The 22019-nt window shown below is 39.9% G+C and overlaps 1 protein-coding gene across 2 annotated transcripts in view; it reads right to left on the reverse strand.

Moving 5' to 3' along the window:
• Positions 1-22019, reverse strand: part of C4H4orf50 (chromosome 4 C4orf50 homolog) — a 42195-nt gene that overhangs the window by 12267 nt on the left and 7909 nt on the right. The window contains exons 4-8 of one of the 2 annotated variants that reach the window (XR_008430531.1): positions 21214-21390; positions 18953-19009; positions 18373-18555; positions 9127-9363; positions 7628-8038 (exon numbers count right to left, since the gene is read on the reverse strand). Coding sequence is in view for 1 of the 2 variants with exons in the window: in XM_053940828.1 (XP_053796803.1) it covers positions 7649-8038; positions 9127-9363; positions 18373-18555; positions 18953-19009; positions 21214-21390 (1044 nt within the window). In the remaining variant the exon portion in view is untranslated. Of the gene's footprint in view, positions 1-6924; positions 8039-9126; positions 9364-18372; positions 18556-18952; positions 19010-21213; positions 21391-22019 lie in introns of those variants that run through there. The other variant, XM_053940828.1, reaches the window with a different exon arrangement.

Genomic DNA, 22019 nt, shown 5'->3' on the forward strand with positions numbered 1-22019 from the left:
AGCATTGTCCAAGTACTTCTTGAGCTCTGTCAGGCTGGTGCTGTGACCCCTTCCCTGGAAAGCTGTTCCAGTGCCCAACCACTCTGGATGAAAAACCCTTTCCTGACATGCAGTCCTAACCCTCCTCTGACAACTTCAGGCCATTCCCTTGGCTACTGTCACTGTCACCACAAAGAGATCAGTGTCTGCCCCTCCTCTTACCCTCACGAGGAAGCTGTAACTGCACTGAGGTCTCCCCTCAGTCTCCTCCAGGCTGAACAGACCAAGTGACCTCAGCTGCTCCTCATAAAGCTTCCCCTCAAGGCCCTTTGTCATCTTTTAGCCCTCTTTTGGACACTCCAATTGCTTTATATTTTTCTGATATTGTGATGCCCAAAACTACACAGAGGATGTCACCTAATCTTGCTTCCATTGCTCATACATCCTCCTTTTTTGCCTTATCTTCAAAGAAAAATCCCTGCTCAGCCAAGACAGCCTTCTGCCTGATCTGACAGACTTGAGACATTTAGGAATTGCCTGCTCCTGTGCCCTTAGGAGGTGCTGCTTAAAAGCTGACCAGCATAGATAGACCCCAGCATCTGAAAAAGCTTTTCTCAGGGAACCTTACTCACTACTCCCCTGAGCAGTCAGAATTCTGCTCTCCTCATGTCGAGAACTGAAATTTTGCTGGCACATTTCATCCTGTTTAAAACAAGGGATTTTAAAATCAATCACTTAATGGCTGCTGTGGCCTAGACAGCCACCAATCTCCACCTCATTCAAGACCCTTTCTGTTAACAAGCAGCAAATCAAGGAGGGCATCTTTCTTAACTGCCTTATGATTTAGAGGAATCTCTTAGTTCCTCAAAGATCAATTTATCAGTGTCATTGGCCTGGCTAGACAGTCTATAGCAGAGTCCTACAATGATATCCACATTATTTGTTAGCAAGTTGTGTTTTTTGGCTCTCCTGAGCACCATCACACGAGGTACTTTCTGGATGAACCCGATTCAGTCCATGTAACAGACCATGATTCCTGTCCACACCAGCTGCAGCTTTGTTTCTTAGGTTTCAAAACCCTGAAGAGGTCATTGCCTTCAACATGCTCTCCAGCACTCACTCAGGGCCAGCCACCTGCTACCCACCACTCATTCTCCAGAATTACTGCACAGCTCCTTCTGTGGTCATCTGCTCTTGAGCAGGCTCATTGTGACAGAAATGGTTTCTGGTTATGCTCACCAGCTACAGGTTACAGACAGAATACTTCTGCCTTGCAAAATGATGAGACACCAGATCATCTAGGAGCTATATAAAGTAGATTTGTTATTTATTTCTATCTACCAAGCTCAGGTACTTCAAATGACCCTGTCTGCTCATTCATAAAGAGTCATTTGCAAAAGATCTACCACCCACAAAAGGTCTCTAATTAACGGTTAATTCAGTAACCATGTCATATTGGTGATTATAACCAGCACAGAAAAGGCACATAAACTTGGAAGGGTGGCAGGCATCAGCAGAGCCCAGTCCTTTGCTATCCACATCTACATTATGGAGTACACTTTCTCCTACAAATCAGCTCCTCTAAGAGACAAGAACTGCCTTGTGTCCCCAAGCAAAGCTCTCTGTGCAAACAGTCACAAATTATCAATACCTTTCAGCTAGGCAACCTCATCACGGCATTTTAAAGCCCATTTACCAGAAGGGACTGTCTGCAGCCAGCTGGAAATGGAGATGTGGCTGCTGAGAGACAGAATCCCCAGCCCACAGATGGAAAGCAGGGAGGCAGCACTCAGCAGATGGTGGGGGCAAATGTCAGCCATGTCCTCCCTTTTTAGCTGCTGCTTTCAGTGAGGGTGAGAAATCACTCACAATTTTCAGCCTTGGAGCCACATTATAAAAACCAGCAATGTGCTCCAGGTGCTTCCCCTTCAAGGAGGTTTTGCCAGCCAGCCATACACTGACAAGCCACAGCACTTCAAATTCCAAATTGTCCAAATGCAATTAATAGTCCAAAACAAACTCCCAGCAATTTTTAACTGAAATTCCCTTTTGCTCCATGTTCTCACACCATAATCAAAAAACAGTGACTAGGCAGAACAGCTAGCATCTTAATTTCTGAGTAATCACTGATTAAATACTCCCAGTAACCTACGAGAAAAAGAACGCTCTCTCCATCCTTAGACATTTGACCTGGTTTAGTAATGGCTTGAACACACAGGCTCAGTGCCTGGGAAGCCAGGCTCACAGCTGCTCTGCACCACCAGGCTGGAACTGAGCTGCTCTTGCACCCTGCTGAACCTGACCCACCATCTGTAACAGGATCCTCTAGCTCTTTTCCCTTTCTTTTGCTTTTTTCTCTCTTTTTTTTTAAAGACCTGCTTACTTCACAAGTCATAGCTTTTTCTCTCAAGAACTTTCCACACTACAGTAAGATTTCCAAAGGCAGATAGTTTACATTACATGAAATATGACAGTGGCCACAGTTCAAGAGCCCTTTGCAAGGCTGCAAGTCAGTCTGGCTCCCAACACAGCAGCTTGACACTTTTCCTAGGGGTGCCTAACTCCCACTCAGAAAAAGCTCAATGGTTTATGCAGATAAAAGCAAAATTGTGCTAACAATATTTTATGCAACCACTGATCTTTTTCCCCCCACCCTTTCAGCAGCAAAAGAGACAAAAGGAAGCTAAACTGCTACAGGACAAAGTGTGCCCCACTGGCCTGGTCCCACTGTCATCTACATTTGGGCTGGCATGTGTGGCACACAAGTGAGTGTCCTTCCCATGGAATCTAGTTTATTTGGGAAGGAGAAGACAGATTGATACATATCTGGATTTTTAATCTGCAGTGTAGTCAACTGGTACAACCAGAACTTCCACTGTGCAGTCTTAGTTCCCTCTTAATTTAAGGTTTAAATTCAGTCTTTAAAATAAGAATTAAATCAGTCTCTACTCTTGTCCTTACTTGTATTTGCAAATCCCTAGACAAAGGAAAAAACAAAGCACAAAAAAAAAAGAGAATGATCTGCAGAAAATAACTTCTCCCTATTATTTTAAACCATATTTATTTATGCCAAATGGCATGCAATTATACATATATATGTGTGTATATATATGCACATAAATATTTTATGCACATTTATATGTAAATGAACACATTATTCTATGGTTTACTATTATCCTGACTGATAGGATGATTAAAGCCAGATAGACTGCTGACAGACTATAGTCCTAGCTAAATGTAATAGGCCATTCTATCTGAAATACCTGATTTTCTGTCCCTGCCTTTGTTCTCCTCATTCCCAAGAACGAGGTATTGTGAGAAGGATGGACCTAAGTCAGTGCCTGACCTGGTGCCTGACCTGGTGAGAATACATTTGTGCAAACAGATATGGGAGGTTCTCTGGTTTAATCAGGCCTTAAGAGAAAGGTTTGCACTGTATAAATCTTTCACACATTATCTGGTTTTAATTAGGGGCTTTAATATCCATCAGCTTACGGGCTCAGTGAAAAGGCTGTTGCTAAGAAGGTACTAGATCGTGCTTTTACAAATCAGAATTGCTACTGAAAAAGAATATAAAGATATATTCTTAGGGATTTAATCATGGGCAACGTGGTTCTGTTCCCACTCCTACAAATGCCAGTCCTGAGGATGAAACTGAGTAACCACAGATTGAACATAAGACCTGATTCCCAAATTTCCTATGGGAATGAAAGCTTTCCATAGCACAAGGCAAGCAATACATGGGGAGTGACAGGCTTCACAAGCAACCCTTCTGCATTTTCTACAAATGTTTAATATACAGGACAACCTAGGATCCTGGCATCTTTTACCTGAAAGACACTGAGTTTTGTCATCTTCCATACTTTCCTGTGCCTTCCCAGCCTTCTCTAGCATATCAGTTCTCAAAGAGGAATGCAGAACATGTTCCTTCCACTGACTCTGATCAAACCATTTCTGTTGTAGACATTCATAAGATGCAATGGGCAACTTTATCTTTTTAACTTGCAGAATGAATTCTTTCCAGTTAAGTGAGACTGCATGCACAGCTGAGTGCAGACAAAATACAGGGCAACTTACCATTAAAAAAAAAAGTATTATGAATGCTATTTTCCTGAAAAATAAGAGAAGTAGTCTAATGCAGGAATTGCACTGACTAAAGAGAACTCTTTTAAAATATGCATGATCTGTCATTCTAGGTGTTCTTTGCATTTGAACATAAAAACTGGCATTACATTCCATGTTTATGACTTCTCCTATGAGTGAAGAGCAAAACAGGAGGAGGATTATTACAGGAGGATTATTAGTTTTCTTTAATTTCAGGAAAATGCTCATTCAGTGTTGGAAGAAAGTGATGGATTTTTTTTTTCATCTCTTACAGGAGAAAGACTATTCTTTCCAGTGGTTTTTGATTCTCAGATTCCAATTTCTCCCTCATAGTGGGTACAGACTACTCCACAGTGCATTTTTAGTCTCAGATACACCATGAGTTTCCTTTTTTATGTTTATCTCTCACACAGCCTTTAGAAAGCACTATGCACTATTTCAGGTTAATGCTTCCATGTAATTCCATTTCTAAGTAACACTTCTATTGAAACTAGAGATAAAAAATATAACTTTGCTGCTAAAAAAGAGGTATTTTAATTTCAGTATTAGGTAGTTCAAATCTAAAAAAAAGAACAGGGCAAATATTGCCTGTATATATTAATAAACACTCATTTGATACTAACTATTGATCCCAGAAAATAGTTTCCTGTGCTGTTTCAGACAATATCTTTGGGAGTGGAAGAGTCTGAACGGGGAGCAGGCTCAGTGAGCATCAGTCAATAGGCAGCATGCTGTCATCCAGCTTCCTTCCAAGTATCCTCATCATCCAGCCCAGTACAGATAATGCCATTCGACTGATGCAGGTCCATGGATGGCAAACAGCAGACCACAGGTGGCTCAACACAGGCCAGTTCAGATGTGATCTGCAAGCACTTTGCTACTGATCCCTCTCCATATAGAAAACCCCCAGCAAATAGTTTACAGAATAAGGGCCAAAATTAATTATCCTGTATAACTCACTGAGCAAGCTGAGACTCCCACAGGACCTCAGCTCAGCAGGACACCAATAGAGGAACCATCTGGTCTGACACTGCATATTTTGGGTCAGGTTTCTATAAATGACCATGTTTAAATAATTTGAAACTCCTTGTTTGATGGTGCAATGTACCCTCTCATCTTCTTGTAAATCAACTAGTACATAATTATTTGGTATGATCTTACTATCACTTCTCATTTCTCCATTCAGTAGTGGGAGAAATGGAGTTAGACAGAGGTTTAAAAGAGGAAACCTTTAGCTCACTCACCTTTTCCAGTGCTGCTGCATGCAGCTCTCCAAACTGATTGCTGCTAATTTATTGCCATTCCTCCACTGTAGTGTCTGAACCATGGCATTTTTAATTAAGAGAAATGAAAAGCAGCTGAAACAGCTGGCCAAATGGTAACTGTGGTATCTGCACATCTTTAAACAATGCTTTGTAGCAGGAAGAATGGATGTCTTAAAAAATTAAAACCACAAGGATCTACAGGATTTTAACTGAAATCTGTGACTTGTGAAGCAAAGCAATGAAATGCCAGCACAGGATCCATTTGCTGGATGAATTGCTTGAGTCCATTTTGAATTACTGTGCTTCAATGCAGGTAATATCCTTGCAAATGTCTGTTCTTCCATCTACATCTCTGTGTCTGCAGCCCTTGTTCAGGAAATTATTAGTTCCAGCAGGAGGAAGAATGGGGCCAAATAACCTAATTAGCTTAAAATGAAGCCTGAACACTTAAAATAAACCACACTTATCTGTGATAGAAAGGGACTGGACTGACAAAGGCTTAATTTCATGGAAAGTCACCATAGCTCCAAACACAAAGTAGATTGCTTCACCAGCGTAACAAAGACTTATTATCATATTATCACAGAGTATTATTATTAATACCCTCATTATTATCACACTTCATGCATTATGATCTGACCTCAGACTGAACTGGCAGGCCCTGTATTTTACTGTAAGCAAGATAAACCTCCAAAAAGTTCTCACAATGGCAAATTCTTAAAGCATCATTTTATCAATGTAACAGTTACCATGTTCAATATTTACAAGTGGTTTTGCATATCAAAATATCTTAATACTTGACAAGGCACCTTATGGCTGGATAGCAGGTATATCTGTCTTCAGAAGCTCTGGCCAGCCATCAGGAAGAAGAGAAAGACACATAAAAGCAAAAGCCCACATTTTGGAATCTTGCTGTTACCTCCTGCTTAGGCAGCACTCAACAACATCACTTCCAGGGACTACTTCCCTTGGCATCTGGGGTGTGCTTTCTAAAGCTCTGCTGGATAAAGAGCAATTCAGTTACTGCTGCACTGCTACCTTACTGAGCAACTGGAGCTGGGTTTCCACAATAAAGTGTGAGTGTGTGCATTAATATTTCATCAAACCAGGCATTTTATTTCTGGCTTCCGAAAAACAAGTAGTAACATACTATGAACCAGCTGGGGTAATCAATGGAGGCAGAGGAAAAGCACAGCAACTGTGACATGCATTACTGGGTGTGAATGCCCTTTTCTAATAAAAGTGATGAAAAATACAGAATAATGATAAAGGTGTACGAATAATGGATGTTTCTCAAACACATTGACTCTGGTGAGATCACAATATAAATCAGTATTTTGTGGAATTTACAACCATGCTCAGTTAAACTTCCCAGAGCCAACCAGCATCAGTGCACTCATGCACCTGCACAGACACACTACTCCCTCCTCCTTTTCATAGCCAGGATGCACCCAAGGCTCCTGCAGCCCAGATCACAACTATTTCTGAGCCAGACTGCGAGGAAGCACTGTCCTGGTGGTGCACTCCATACACTTGTCCCTGTGCAGGGGTCTGGCAGCACAGGGTGCAGCCTGCATCGTCCATCCTGTGAACTCAGATGTTTCTGTACCCACAGTGGCCACGCAGTCCCCTACAGAAAGTGGCTGTGGACATGTCCAGCAAAGCTACTCAAGCTAAGCTGCAATTTGTTACTTAAAAGCAGCAATTGAAGGATGCTACTTTACAGAAACTAGCTCCTACAGCAACACACTGAATGTCCTGCTGTAGGTGGGCCTATTAAAAAAAAAAGCATGTATTTTTTTAAAATTTCCCAATAGTAAAGAAACACAGCAAAATTACCCTCTAATTTTTATGAAATTAATTTCTAGGAGGTCCATGACACTATATTTCCTGAAATTCCAAAGGAAACAGTCCCACAAGGGAGATGTTCTTTCAGAACTTGCCACTGCACACTGAAGAAACAGGTTACACATAGTAGCAAAAGTGATTTAATAGATTTGTTTCACAGTTTCAGTTAAAAGAAAATCAAATCACCAACAAAAGGTGAAAAGAAAATAGGGAGGTGGCCTGGCTAAAGAAAAATAAATGTGTTTCAGTGATCTCAAATATTCTATGAAGCTTTCATAATGAAAAATATCACAGTTCTTTTCCATATAAATTTTCCAGTCATCTCAAACTACTTGCTAGGCCGTGCTAACTAGTAAAATATCCCTGATTAAAAAAAAAAAAATAGTACTTTTGTATCAATAGGAAAAAAATCACATTGCTAAGATGTTTACCTTGTTTTATTTCTGCAGGTTTTATTCTTTCCCATGCAGCTGATTTCTCCCCACAGGATATAGACCTTTATTACTTGCTGACAACACGTCTGGCAAATAGCTTTCTGCTGTGGTAGCTGAGGTTGAGCCATCTGTTTTTTCTCTAGAGAGCCATGCCTTATTCATAATGGCATTTTTGTGTTTCATTCCCTGGGCAATAGCACCTGCATGCTGATTTCCCATTTGACCCCAAAATACATCATCGTGTTTCGACAGCCGATCCCTCCCCTTCGTGGCCCAGAACACGGCACGCTCCGGGGGCACCGCAGCATCCTTCATCCCTGACAGCACAGGCCAAGGGGCTTCCCCATGGATCATGGGCAGGCTGGGACCAGCCCACGGGTTTGAGCTGGAGGGGACAACTGAAGGTATCTGAGGAGGAAAGAAGAACAGAAACCGTAACCTTGGATGTCCCAGTGTGTTGCTGTATGTTTTTATGGAAACAGGATGCTCTGTGCATTGAGGCTGATTTCAGTTGGAGCCTCCCATATAAATGTACAACAGGCCCATGTCCTGCTTTCTTTGGGATTTAATTAAAGCTCATATGATTTATATAAAAATTAATCAAAGAGCTACTTCCATTCTGCTTTTCATAATAGTTTTCTTTTATGGCCATATTTCATTGATCTTTTTAATATGTGTGTGAGAGAGAAAAGGACTAAAAAACCTGATTTGAACTGTTACATATATGCCCTGGACTAAGTAACGTGTTATCAGAATTCTGAGTCACCATTTCATTGCATAATAAATTACTTAACTAAAAGGAAATCTCAGTATCTTCTATGTTCTTTTCATTCATGCCAAAAGCAAAAACTATGCTTTTAGTTGCTTCATTGCATGTATTTTAATCCAAGATTATGAAGGAACTTCACTAGAGTAACATTTTTAACTACTCTACCTAACTGGCTCTGGTAATTGCATATTTGGCTTTTGTTTCCATACAAGTATGAAGAGGTTATGTTGTCTCAGAGAGGCTGAAATCTCTTGCGTGTTTAGTTTAGCAGCAGACTGTCACAAATGCAATTGCAATTGATCAGCTCTGTTCTTAACAGGATTCCTGCAGTTAATGGAAATTACTATAAAGAGCTTCAGGGCATAGGAATAATTGGATCACCAAAAAAAAAAAAAAAAAAAAGAATTGGAGGGGAAAAAAGGTAGGACAAGATCAACATAATAACTTTTTTTAAAACATCCAACAATTTGCAAAGATTATCTTACCATAGAGTAAGATACACCATGATGAAATCAAAATCTTTTAATTATTTTTATAAGCCCGAAGCCCCTCTTAAACAATGGGAAAGAAAATGCATAATGAAAAACATTAAACAGTTATTATTGTCAGCTTGTCTAAACTAACAACCAACTGTGCATCTCTGGAAGGAATCATTCAAACATCTGTATCTTCTGCCAAGAATAAGAGATTTCACTGAACTAAAAACAGTGAGAAAACTTTTACTGACCTGGCAGTTTTTGTGATGGTTCTCTCTTAGCTCTCGATGCAAGGCTGTGATCCTCTCAGGGTTTGTTACAGAAGAACCAGCACACACATTTGGGGTGAGGGGAGAACTGTGGGGGCCATCCATCCCTGGCTGAGAGTCTGCAGATACTGACCCAGTCATCCTGTTCCCTTTGGCACCTGCCACACGATCCTCTGGCTGCCCATTAGCCTGTGAAATGTCTGTGGAGGATGGCAGCACCTGCAAGAGAAAATAGCATTTCAACAAATTCAAGATACATTAAACTTTCAAATGCTGCTCATTTTGGATTAGTGGGAGCCATTTGGATGAGTTCACTAAAAGAAATATTCACGGAAATTAGCTGTAAATAAACTACATTTAGCAAAATAAGGGAAAAGATAACATACCAATTATTTCAGACGTGGAGCATTCCTGCACCTCTCTAAATAAAGAATCCTGTATTCAACAAGTCATCCTCAAAATAAAACAAAAAATATCTCTAAGCTTTAACTGCAGCTGAAAATTTGGCTTGGGCTATTAAGAAAACCTAGATTAAAACTAGAAAAAATTCCTATTTTAAAAAATTATCTCAGTTCTCCTGAAGAATCTAAAAATTTCTAACAGCATTCTTTTACACACATATTTTTTTACTCCACACTGCACAACTAATTCAGGTTTGTCTACCTATGAATGCTCAAGAAAGTTAAGCTGAACAGACTCCAAAAGTCTGTTAGTTCAACTGCATGAACTCTTATCTGGAGCCTCCTATTCAAAACAAAAAAAAATATTAATTCAGTTGATCTTATTTCATATCTAAATTAACTTTAACACCACAGCAAACTATCCATTTAGAATATCTTTACTGAGCTGCAGACAAATTTAAGAGAGAAATGGCAGTTTATGCACATTTTCATAACAGTTGCAAGCAGATCTCCCTGAATACCAATGACTACTACAAGGCAGTAGCATTTTATCACTCAAAACCAAATTTATTATACCTACCAGATCATTGTTGCATTTTTTCTTGAGATTGCAAGCCTTGCCATTTCAGCCTTTCAGTTTTTGAAGAGTTATTTATTTATTTATAAAATTAATACACCTTGTTATGCATTAACATCTCATTGCCATTACTCTTCCTGCAAAACTCCAGAAATGCAGATATATATATATGCCAGGTCAGGAAGAATTACTTAAAAGAAAACACATTTTACTTAAAGTAATATATTGGTTTTGCTCTGTGCATCTTTATTGAGTTTTAGCTACATCACTTGTGGCCATTAAAAAAAAGAAAAAACCAAAGGACTCTGAAATGCAACAGCAGAGTAAGATTGCTCTGAAATGACCCAACAGAAAGATGAGCATTTATTGACAAGCTCCTGCATCTAAATATAGTTCTATTATGACATGAAGAAGAACACATGGTGTTTTTGTTGTTGCCATTTCACCTCCTGTTCTTGGCTCCCCACCATGAGCAGAGGGAACCAGTCCTGATGAATTGTGGCCATTGGTCTCCTTAAAGTACCCAACACAAGCATGTGTGGCCAGCTGAGACACTGCCCAGCAGCAGCTTCCACCTGGATCCTTTACTTCAGGCTGAACAACAGGCCAGGGAACAAGGCAGGCACATCCAGGAATGGAAGGACCACTCACATTGGTCAGTTTGGGGCACAGAATTTAGATTGCTGCTCTTCCCTAAAAGGTTTGCTTTCTCTATGCTGATTACAGAGAGGGCCTGTGATGCCATCTGGATATTGCATTTATTTAGGCAAGGTGGCATGGGTACCCAAACATATCCTAGCACTGCAGGCATAGATCAGTTGGAAAGTGAAAGCTTTACATTTGGATGTTCCTCTCTAAACACAGGAGCCCAAGGCAGCTCCTGAAGTCCTTGGTTTCTAACCAAGGTTACAAGTGCAGTATCTCTCCCCATCACTCACAAAAAATGCCAGCTGGCTTAAAGCAATGAAAGGTCAGCCCTGAAATGTTTTGAGGCATGAAGATATCAGATCTAAAAATATTTGATGAGAATATCCTCACTACAGGAAGCACAGTTAGAGGCATTTGTGGTGATAGATGAGAGTGAGCAGAAGCAGAACAAGTTCTGGGGCTCAATGACCCATGCAAAGGCAAATCACTGTCCTGCTCATAGGCAGAGGAGCTGGGGAGCTGGTAAAGCTGCTAGAAATAAACACACTACCAAATCAAAGCTCTGACACAGGCACATTTCTAGAAAAATAACCTCCTTGCAGGGTCATTCCTTTCCTTCAACTCTTTACCCCACAAACCCTTTTGCCTCCTGCAATTAGCAAATTCTTCTGCAGCCAAAGTAGTGACGCAGCAGAAAGACTCATCTCCAGTATGTCGTAAGACTAGCACTAAAGATTGCATTTCCTATAGCACTAAGGATGTAGCTAAGCAAAAATTCTGTGTTTTGTCTCAGTTGCCCAGACATTAACTTGTTCTTTTTCAAGTTGTTTCATTTTTATTACTAATTTTTACTATATTCATTCTATTTTCCTATTCTTTTTTTGCTTTCATCTCAATTTTCCACAAATTATCCCACTTAGGAAGAAATTAAAATATTGTGATACTTGACCAAACTGAGAAGAGTGTAAACTTGTATAATGTCAAGTTCTAGAAAGGATTGCTATTGAAACCAAAAACCAATAGCTTCCCCCAACACTACAAAAAAATAAGACAGTGGTGTCAGAGAGAAGATGAAAATGTTTTACCTGCATATTTTTAATTGTACATTTTATGTTAATCTAAATTCTATCATTTATCAGAATATAAAGGAAGGGTTCGTTTTTAAAGCTTTTCTTTTTTTTAGTCATGGCTATTCCTGTACTGGCATGTGTGCTGTACAGAAATGCATGCTGTTGCCCATGAACTACAGCAAAAACCACTGCTGAAATATCTACTATGCAGTCAGGAAATAGATCTAAATCTTGCCAACTAAGCCCAATTTTACTTTCAAATTAATGGGCACTAACCTTGAGTAAGAACCTTTTCCTCAGCCAGCACAAATTCTTGAGATCCCCTCTACCCAAACAACCAACATAATTATTGAACAGCTTTATCAGTTATTTCATTGGAAAGGCCAGGCTGCCACTAACTTTTTAAAATCTGTATTTCATGTCTCTCAGTATTTTTAGTAATTTCTCTAAAGGTCATAAAATAACATATCTCTCAGCAATCGACTTCACCCTTCTTTAAAAAAATTGATAAGTAACTAACTCCACTCCTTCATCCACTTGCAATTCCAATCATTCAAGGCACATTTTTTGTAATGTCAGGTAAAAAAAAAGCCTCTTCCTGCAAAGAAACCTTTGTCTTGAAAGATTCCTTGCTCTTCATCAGCCTTGTCCCAAAAAGATGAAAGCCTGCGGCGTGGGTTTTTGCTCTCCCCGGCTGCACGCAGCTCTTGGGAGCCCGGCTGTGGCGTAGCTTCCACGTGCTGCCGGGGTTTGCTGCCGCGGGTTCCCGGACACGGCTCCGTGTCTCGGGCGCGTGGGCCGGCCAGTCTCTGTTGCCGTGCGCTAGGGACCCGGCAAAGAGGAAGGAATTTGTCCATTTACTCCGTGCTTGGCAGGAACGGTTTATTGGTCACGTGGCGCGGATCGATGGAAAGACGCGACCGCTCCCGGCACTCGCATGGGAGCAAATGGCGTCTGACTGCCGGCGGGATAGGGCTTTATAGAGGGGCGGGGCGAGAGGATCCACGGCCTGCCGGCCAATAGGGGCGGCTGCCGTGACGGTGACGCCAGCAACAGCGACCAACCAGAGAACCCCGCAGGGGCGGGCACCGAGCCAGAGCGGGCTGAGCGGGACCGTGCGGCTCGGGGCGGCCAGCACGGGGTTTCCCGGGGCCGGGCGGCAGGGTGGCTACAGGAGCGGCACAGGGGTAAGATCCGGCAGCGGGCAGCGTGGGGCCAGAAACCGCGGGGGGGAACAACGCGGGGGAAACGCGGGATTACAGAACTTGGCTTATTTTAACATAAATTAAAAACCCTAATCTAAACCCAAACTCCGGGATGCAACAAAAGCCCAAAGTTAAATTCTTTCTCCCTTCTGAGGGTGGGACTCATTGAACCAAAGCGTATCTCCCCTGGCCCCCTTGACAATCACTGGAGTCCAACTTCTACAGCTCTTCCACCTAATCACAGGATGGGTCAGGCTGGAAGGGACCACACTGGGTCATCTGGTCCACCCTCCCTGCTCAAGCAGGGCCATCCCAAAGCACATGGCACAGGATTGTGTCCAGGTGGTTCTTGAAGATCTCCAATGAGGGAGACTCCACTCCCTCTCTGGGCAGCCTGTCAGTGCCCAGTCATCTGCACTTACCTAAAGCAGGTACATAAAATAGGCAGGATAATTCCTTGGAAGTATGTTTTTGTCTGCTTTAACTATGAAAACAAATAGATTAACTACCACATATGACTGTCAGAAGTACAGACATCATATAGGAAATGTATCTCACCCTCAGTGCCTCTGAGGCACTGAGGCACTGAGAAAAGCCTCTGACCTTAACAGCCACGCACAAACCATTTTAAGGAAAGCATCAGAGAATTTTACTTCAGGCCTATTATCTTCAAATACGATTCACTGGAAAGCAGTAAGTGATTTCTTGCAAAGTAATGAGTAGAAACACAAACCAATAAACAAACAAAAAGCATTGTTCTACCAAAACATATCTCAGAAGAAATCCCTTGACAGAAGGAAGAATTCAGCTATGCTGTTCTGAGCATTTAATCCCTGTTCTGTAAAACAATTCACTGCACTGGACACATTCCTTGCCTGGAGCTTTCCATCCATAAGGTTTAAGACGACTGCATGAAAAGCATTAAAAAGCACTACCATTTATCCCTACATTCCTTGCAAAAATTCCCTTTCAGCCCCAAGAAATGAGGGCAAATAGCCACAATGGTTTCAGATCCACTATGGAAAGAATATATAAAATATATCATCAAGTCAAAGTGTTCCAGCACAAGAGAAATTGGATGAGCAGCATTTTCCGTTACAGACATCCAGACAGAGGCTGTTTGCTTAATCATTTGAAGGAAAGAATTTAACATACTCCCTTCTCTCCACACCTAGCCCAAAAGAGAGAGAAAAGGCCCAAAATACTGCACAACTGTACTGGCTGGACTGTGTACATATGAAAGAAGAGCCAAGCTCACTTGCTCCTCTGTGTGGTTCTCTGATCCACCAAAGGCAGCATGGACACTGCCTCACACTCAGGCCAGCCAGTCTGGATAAATCCTGGCTCTTAAACTGCAAGTAGACACTGAAACTCAGGGAAAAAATCGAGACTCCTCTTTCACATGTCCTATTACTCATCTGGAACATCTTCTCTTGCTTCCCACTTTTACCATCCCAAGTAAAGAAGCTATTGCACAGCTAAGTCCCAGTCCTTTTTTGTTTGATGTTTCGTGAACATGAATGTGCAAGATCAGCTGATGAATGCTGTCCTGTGTTCTTTTCACTGGGAAAGGCAAAAAAACAGTAACTCTTAATAATGTCCACAAATTAATTATACAAAAGTAAGAAAAGAAAGATGAGGCCAAGGTCCTTCCAATTAAAAAAAAAAATCAGCATTCAAAAGGAGGTGATTAAAATGGGACATGACAGAAGGCCAAAGACGGACACACATTTTGTGTCTGACATTGGGCACGTGAATCCCCGCTATGGCACTGTGCCGAGTGCCACATGTACCCGCTGGAGGCAGCCCTTGTCCCAGGAATGTGTCCTCTTCAGCCACATGCTTTTTATTTTCCAGACACAAAAGAAGAAAATATTTAAAATATTTCTATTGCCAAAATTTATTATCGCTCCACTCCAATGGGCTGCAATGGTTTCTTAAGTCTTTAAAAAGAGAATATATCACAAAGTCTTAGAAATTAACTTCTTCGTGCCTCAAAAAATTTCAAGTCCATATTAGACATAGATTGTCATTCCAATGACTGCCCAAAAGATGACTATTTTCAAAGCTGAGAGGCAGGATTTGTTCAACATCCTGCACAGAATTTTTCTTTCATCAAAGTGACATAGGTGGTGGATGAAAAAGAATTGAAATAAAACCCCTTCTGTGCAATCATATATGTTTATTATGATAAAAACCCACTAAAATTAAATTATACTAAATTTGTCAATTAAACTAAATTACAAATGAAGAGCTTCATGGTGTGCAGTTTTATCATGAGGAAAAGTAATTCAAAACCTAGTCCTCTTTACAGGGACTTACTAAGAGAAGGAAAACATATGAACATATTACTCTACCATATATCTGACCTCACTGAAGAGTGCATTGCTAGAACAAAATTGTGAGATATTACATGATTTAAGGAAATTTTATTTCTCACTCACAAACATTTGGATGTAATTCTGGGCTGTGAAAATAATCAAGAATGACAAGCCTCAAAATGTATGCTGCTCTGCTGAACTGAACCATTAAGACATTGATGAAGTCTTAAGTTAGTCAGCAAAATAAAGCCACAGGGACAACAGGGATTTATCATGTCTGAGAGCAGAGCTTTGAATGCTGAAAGTGAAGTCTGAAGACAAGCTCCAAAGACAGTGGGTTTTGCACAACACCATCTTTGTGGTTTAGTATTTTAATTGGGATGGAAATTAGGGAGAAAATTCTTCTGGCAAACAGAAGAAAATGACCAACAATCCATTGTGTCCTGAATAAGCAAAGAACTGAAGTTTGCCTTGGTCTGTAAGCATGAGTAACTTGGTAGTGTCCATAAGTCCCCCACCAAAGCTGGGGATCCCAGCACCCAGCTGAAGCAACTCTATCCCCTCTACATGTAATTCCATGTACAGGTCAAAAAAATAAAAATAGTTCTTAATAGAACTATGAACCAATATTTTCTCTGAGAACATGACTCAAAGTTTTTTACTGAACTATAAAATGCCAGGCACTTAATTGAATACAGAGTACTCTTTCCCTTCAAAAGGCTCTGTATCAGTTCTTCATGCATCATTGCAAACTTTGAGCTGAAATTTATCAGTAAGTGAAGGCACAGAGGTTTGCTGCCAATGTGTGACAGGCTTCCACTTGTTACTGGGTCCAGTAATCAATAAAGCCAATTGCAAATCTTTAATTTAAGAGGAAAAAAAAATAAAGCAATCCACCACATTTTGTATAGTAGAATTCTAATGTTAGGAACAAAAAACTGAGGGGAAGGAAGGAATGAGCTTTCAAAGGAATTTTATGTAAGTGGATGCTGGGCATAGCTCTGGAATCTTAGATGTAAAGTCCAGCAAGAATTAAGAGTTGAAAGCAAGAAATAAAACTTCCAAGATGAAAAGTTAGTTCACTTAAACATATGTCTACAAAATCTTTTAAACCAAAGGAATGTATCACATGAATATGAAACAGTCTTTTTTTTTTTTTTTTTTTTTTTTTTTTTTTTTTTGGTAAACATTATTAAATTAGTAGTAGGGAAACTTGGACATTTTTTCATTGAAGTGCCTTCCTTTGGAAACCTGATGTATAGAAATAGACATTTTTCATGAGAACATGCAACTCTTCTTTTGTAGGAAAGTTTCCTCATGTTATATGTGGAACTACTTATCACAGACCAGAAGAGCCTTTAGCTCAGTGTCAACTCACCCAGCAAGAGCCAGTTTGTTCTTTGCATGATAAAAAACCCCAGGCTTGAATCCTATTTGTGCTGAGCCTAAGTGAGACCTCTTGCCACTACAGTGCTAGACACCATGGGAAGGGGCTTGTACTCCACTTACTATGAACAGCTAAATATCTGTCAAAGCAGGGGATTTAATATGGGGCTCTATGCTGCAGGTAAGTTCACTTATGTATTTAATCTCATTCTCTCTCGTTGAACCGGCTAAGTCTTGTGATAATTGAACATTTAGAGTGTGAGTGTGAATACTGTTTTGATATCTATTGTGTTGGCAAGCTTTACTAATGCTCATCTATCACAGCAGTGTCTGAGAAAGTACTCCACTGCCTTCAGACTATCTCCCTTCTGACAGATGAGTTCCATAAAACACTCCTGTGCAGTGGGAGCTTGGGTGAGGCAGTGGTGGACCCACACTTGAGGTACTCAAGGAGACACAGCCAGAGAGTCCTGTCCCATCCTGCAACCAGGAACTGACCCACCTTTTCCTTAACATGCAGTTAAATTGCTTTTTGCCACAAAAACAAGTATGACTGATAGCTTGCAACACTTAGTAACACTGTAAGAAAAAGCACTATCAACATGATGCAGAATACCACTCAGTGTGTAAAAATGCAAAATCATCAAAAAAAAAAGTCTGTAGATTTACTATACTATATGCCCATTTTGAGCATCTTCTGCCAGTGAAAATGTCAAGTGTCATTAAGATAAATTATTTTTATGTATCCATTTTGCAGTGCATTCTGTCAGCTGAAGTATAATATATAGTATGAACTAATATTCTGTGTTCTGTTGTGACAAGCATACAATATTATACAAATGTGTAACACACAGTATTTCCTCCCCCTACCCCACTTTTAACCAAAAAGATTCTACTTGAGTGTAGTTGATACAAACACTACCAAATATTGTTTGGGTACTTTTACAGGCTTTGAAAAAAAAAAACAAGAAACAGAAATCAAAAGGAAAAAGAACTTATTGATGGACACTGAAGTACTGCAAGGGAATTCCTGTTTCTTCAGGTTGCCAGATTGAGATTCTTGTCCTTAAGAAAGTCTTCAAGTAGTTGCAACTCCAAAATTAGGAAGTTTATTCCCAGCATCCAAGATATTAATGACAATATTGAATATAACCAGGTATGAAACAGACTTTGCCACTTTTGCCTTGCCAGAGAAACACAAGTGACTAACTCCCTTTCAAATACAGATGTCCACTGAGTTGACTTAAGTCTTAAAATATTCACTGTTGTCCTTTATTTTCCTGACTTCTTCAGAAATCTGAAACAATGTATTATGCAGGAAAGAAATACAAAATTCATAGTTAAAATGAAATTGGGTAATATGTGCTGCATTATCTATCAGATACTTAGTCAAAATATCAGGGGAGTGTTTCTTGCATGGAACACTGATGCACTTTGCTTTAAGCTCCTGAAATGTAGACAACAGTAAAATGGCCAACTCCACTAATTTGTCTGAAGCAATACTTATATTAAGCAATGAAATATATTTTATAATTACACACTAAGTCTCACTAAACACTTTGAAAACCACCACTTAATTCAATACATATGAGGATCCTACAAGGAAAACAGAGCACTTACCTCTTGATCACACATTGGTGTAAAAGCAACCATGTACTCTGCCAGGGTCATGTCATTCACCAGGTTCTTCATCTCATCATCAAATGCAGAGTTAATAAACCCCTGCCTGTGGAATTCATCGTGCATTCTCCTAATGAAGCTGTTCCTTTCCTGGCACTTTTGGGTGAGGCAAGCCAGCTTAGCCTGTGTGGCATGAACACATAAACATTCCATGGCTCTGTCATTTCACTCCCTTCTGAGACTGCAAGATTACATTTTGTGTCTGATCTGTAATTCCACATTTTGACCCAAAGCTACAGACTGTATTCCCATGTCTCTACATTATTAGATGCCTCCACACCTTCAAGAGCAATATACATGCACAGATACACTGGAAAGAGATGTTCCCTTTCCATGTGCAAGGTCTCCTTTTTGACAGCCTGAAAGTAAGCTTGCAATAATGTCAGTGAGCCCTTGCCTAAGGTGAAGCCCAGCAGCATCCAGCTAATCAAGGACAATGCAGAAGGAAGGCAGAGAAGCCTGTAAGCAAAGGAATACCCCTTGTGTAGGTCCTGAATCACTGTTCAGGGAAACACGGTACCTTCAGAGGAGCTAATGTCAACTTCACTTCAGACTTTCTCTTCTGCAGTTCTTTCTCCTGAAAGGTTGAAAAATATCCTGCATCAATTTATTCAAGAATCATTTTGAAATACTCCAGCAGTTTTTTGGTATTTGTTTTAGATCTGACACTGAGATGTACACTTTGCATATTTGTGTGACCCTGTATCACAAGCAAGTTGAATCAGTGTAAGGCATCGGTTGCACACAGATAGGCTCTGGCATACAAACACTGCCCTACTCACATTAGCATTGATCTTAAAAATTAACATAGGCTTTTGGATGTTCTTAGATGGAGCCTTAGATCAGTGAGGTTATTTAATCAAAGCAGCATCACAGTAAAGACTTGGTATCCTTCATTATGCACTCATGTTCATATTTACTCTGTGGATCTTCCAAAACATTCTTTGGGGAAGAATTTTCCCTTTCCTTATCAATATTATATTGTAAAACTAGAGCAAAGATGAGGGATTTTCTGCATGTATATTCTATTCTGGAAAGGAAACATCAACAACCTTTTACTCTGACACAGCTGATACATGTCCTCTATTAGGAGCTGAAGCAGGGAGGGGGGACATATTATTTAGTCTGTTCCTTATGATTAAAATCTACTGATGGTAACCCTAATTTCTGATTATGCAGAAAAAAGATACAGTATCTTGCAACATAAAAATCCATCACCATTATGAATCAATACAGTATTTTTGACAATACAGATTCCTTTGCATTTATTTTGCCTGACAATTTATATTTCTATGAAGTTTACAGTAAATATATTATATTCATAATTAAAAAACCCTCCTTTATGACAAATCAGTTATGTGGACAAAGATCACATTGTCCTCAGCTAATAAATTGTGGGCTTGGGAGGAATCAGAGCAGGCAGGACAGGGGAAACATGTCTTTACATTGCACTAGCACTGGGCAAACAAAGGAAGAGCTGGCAGTAGGTCCCTGCACTGGAGACATTCAATTCTTGGTGAGGCAGGGAGCAACACATCTTGCTGATGCAATAGAACAATTAGGATTTGTCCATTTATATGGACAGCACATCTCACCCTTTACTCACCTACAACCTGATGTGACACCAGACACTACAGAACAGTTTCATTTTACCAGCACTGTTCTTCTAAGAGGCATGCCCTAACCCATGACTGAGAGAAGCCTCTAACCCTCTTTACAGGCCTGGTTTAGAGCAAACCACAGCACAGGATGAGGCTAGGAAAAACAAAACAAAACTACATCACCAAACAGACAAACAACAACAAAAGAGAAACAAAAATTGTAGAAAGATGGATTTACTGTGGAGAAAGTGGAATGAAACCTGTTCCCAGTAGGGAGAAGACAATAATCTCTTGTATTTCAGAGTAGAAGCATGTTCTACTTGTTGTATCAGGCTATGAAGAACAAAGAGCACTATTGAGAACATGCCATTTAGTAGCTGTTCAAGAGCCTGATGGGCAATTCCAATTTGGCTCACATTTTGGAACTATTATCCTGTTCCAAAATATAGTTCCCAATAGGAAGCAAAATCTAAGGGAAAGAAGTCCTAGGACAAATTTGTTTTCACCCAAGAGTTCAGTAGCTGTAGTCACACTTAGAGCCAGAGCTTTGCTGTCACACTGTAAGGCAGCAGCTTTGCAAGACTTAATGCACCTGCTCTGGTTTGCCAGGTGAAATATAATGCACAAGTGTACAAACTTGTGTCAGTGCATTTGTGCATGCATGGGAGTTCTCATCAGAATAACTATGACAAAAATCCAAACCACACACCTCTCTGAAAATGTCTGAATGAAACTCTTCATGTGTAACCCCAGCAGATGAACCAAAAAAGTTAGGAAAACTCTATCAAAATTCTATTATTACCTTGGAATTTCATAATCTGATATAGTGGAAAAAGAGAGTTGGGAATTTTAAAAAATCCTGACAATTTAAGCCAAGGATGTGGCTCTGTAAAGAATTTCAGCATCACTGTTCTTGCATTACACTATGGTGATTAATTAGAGCAGAGATGGAATTTTCATAATCCTCTATCATTTTTCCATAACATGGATCACTCAGGCAGTTTACATCTTTTCCCTATTTCTCTGAAGTCAGGAGTACTTTTATATGCCTGGAAACCATTTAACTATTCTCAGATTCATTCCCAGGAAAGAAGACTATTTTGCTTCTCTCCTTTGAAAAGCGAGATGTAGAATCTGATGTCTAAGCTCACATTTAAGCCCACAGAAAACAATTTTATACCTTTTCACATAGCTGAGCCTGAAGGAGTTCCACTTCATTCTGCAAGTCACGAAACTGATTTTGTAATGCAGCCTGGTCCCTGAGCTGGGCTTTCAAGGTCAACACTTGCTGCTCTAATCTCTTACTGGCTATTCTATTCACTTCTTTTTCCTGGGCATTCTTCAATGTGTACACAGGCTAGAGAGAAAATACACAGATTTTAAATTTAGGTGTATAAAACAACAAAAATATTCTTAATCATGTCTTGTATCACAAAACTTCTCAATCAATATAACTACCTACCTTGTACATCAAAAAGAAGCAAGCTCTTTTAAAATGTATGATCCAAAAACTTCATGAGCATATTAGCACTAATATTTTATACTAATCTTAAGCTCTTTATATGTAAATAGTACATGACCCCTGTGAGAAGAAGCATAGAATTGGATTCTCACAACATTTCCTCAAGGTAAATATATGTATTGCAATGATTTAATAAATGGGGAAACTGGGTAAAGACAAATGAAGTGACCAATCTATGGTCACATAGTGAGTAAGGAAAAAACTCAGGAGTTCCCAGTCTCCTGCTTCAAGAAGAAGCAATATGTCCCTTGTTTTCCTACATATATTTATCTCAGTGAGATAATTCCAGTCTCCCAAATATTTATTTGTTCTGGAAGATTATTAATAAACTAATCAGATCTTAAGTAAAAATTTCTAAAAAATATTTTTACATTAAAATATAATAATAGTGATATAGAACAAGTGGAAAGAGAAGCTTCTGAATTTAACTCCTCCTCCCCCACTCTTCAATTTCTTTTCTCCCC

This window comes from Vidua chalybeata, chromosome 4 (assembly GCF_026979565.1).
Source record: "Vidua chalybeata isolate OUT-0048 chromosome 4, bVidCha1 merged haplotype, whole genome shotgun sequence".
In the NCBI taxonomy this organism is placed as follows: domain Eukaryota; kingdom Metazoa; phylum Chordata; class Aves; order Passeriformes; family Viduidae; genus Vidua; species Vidua chalybeata.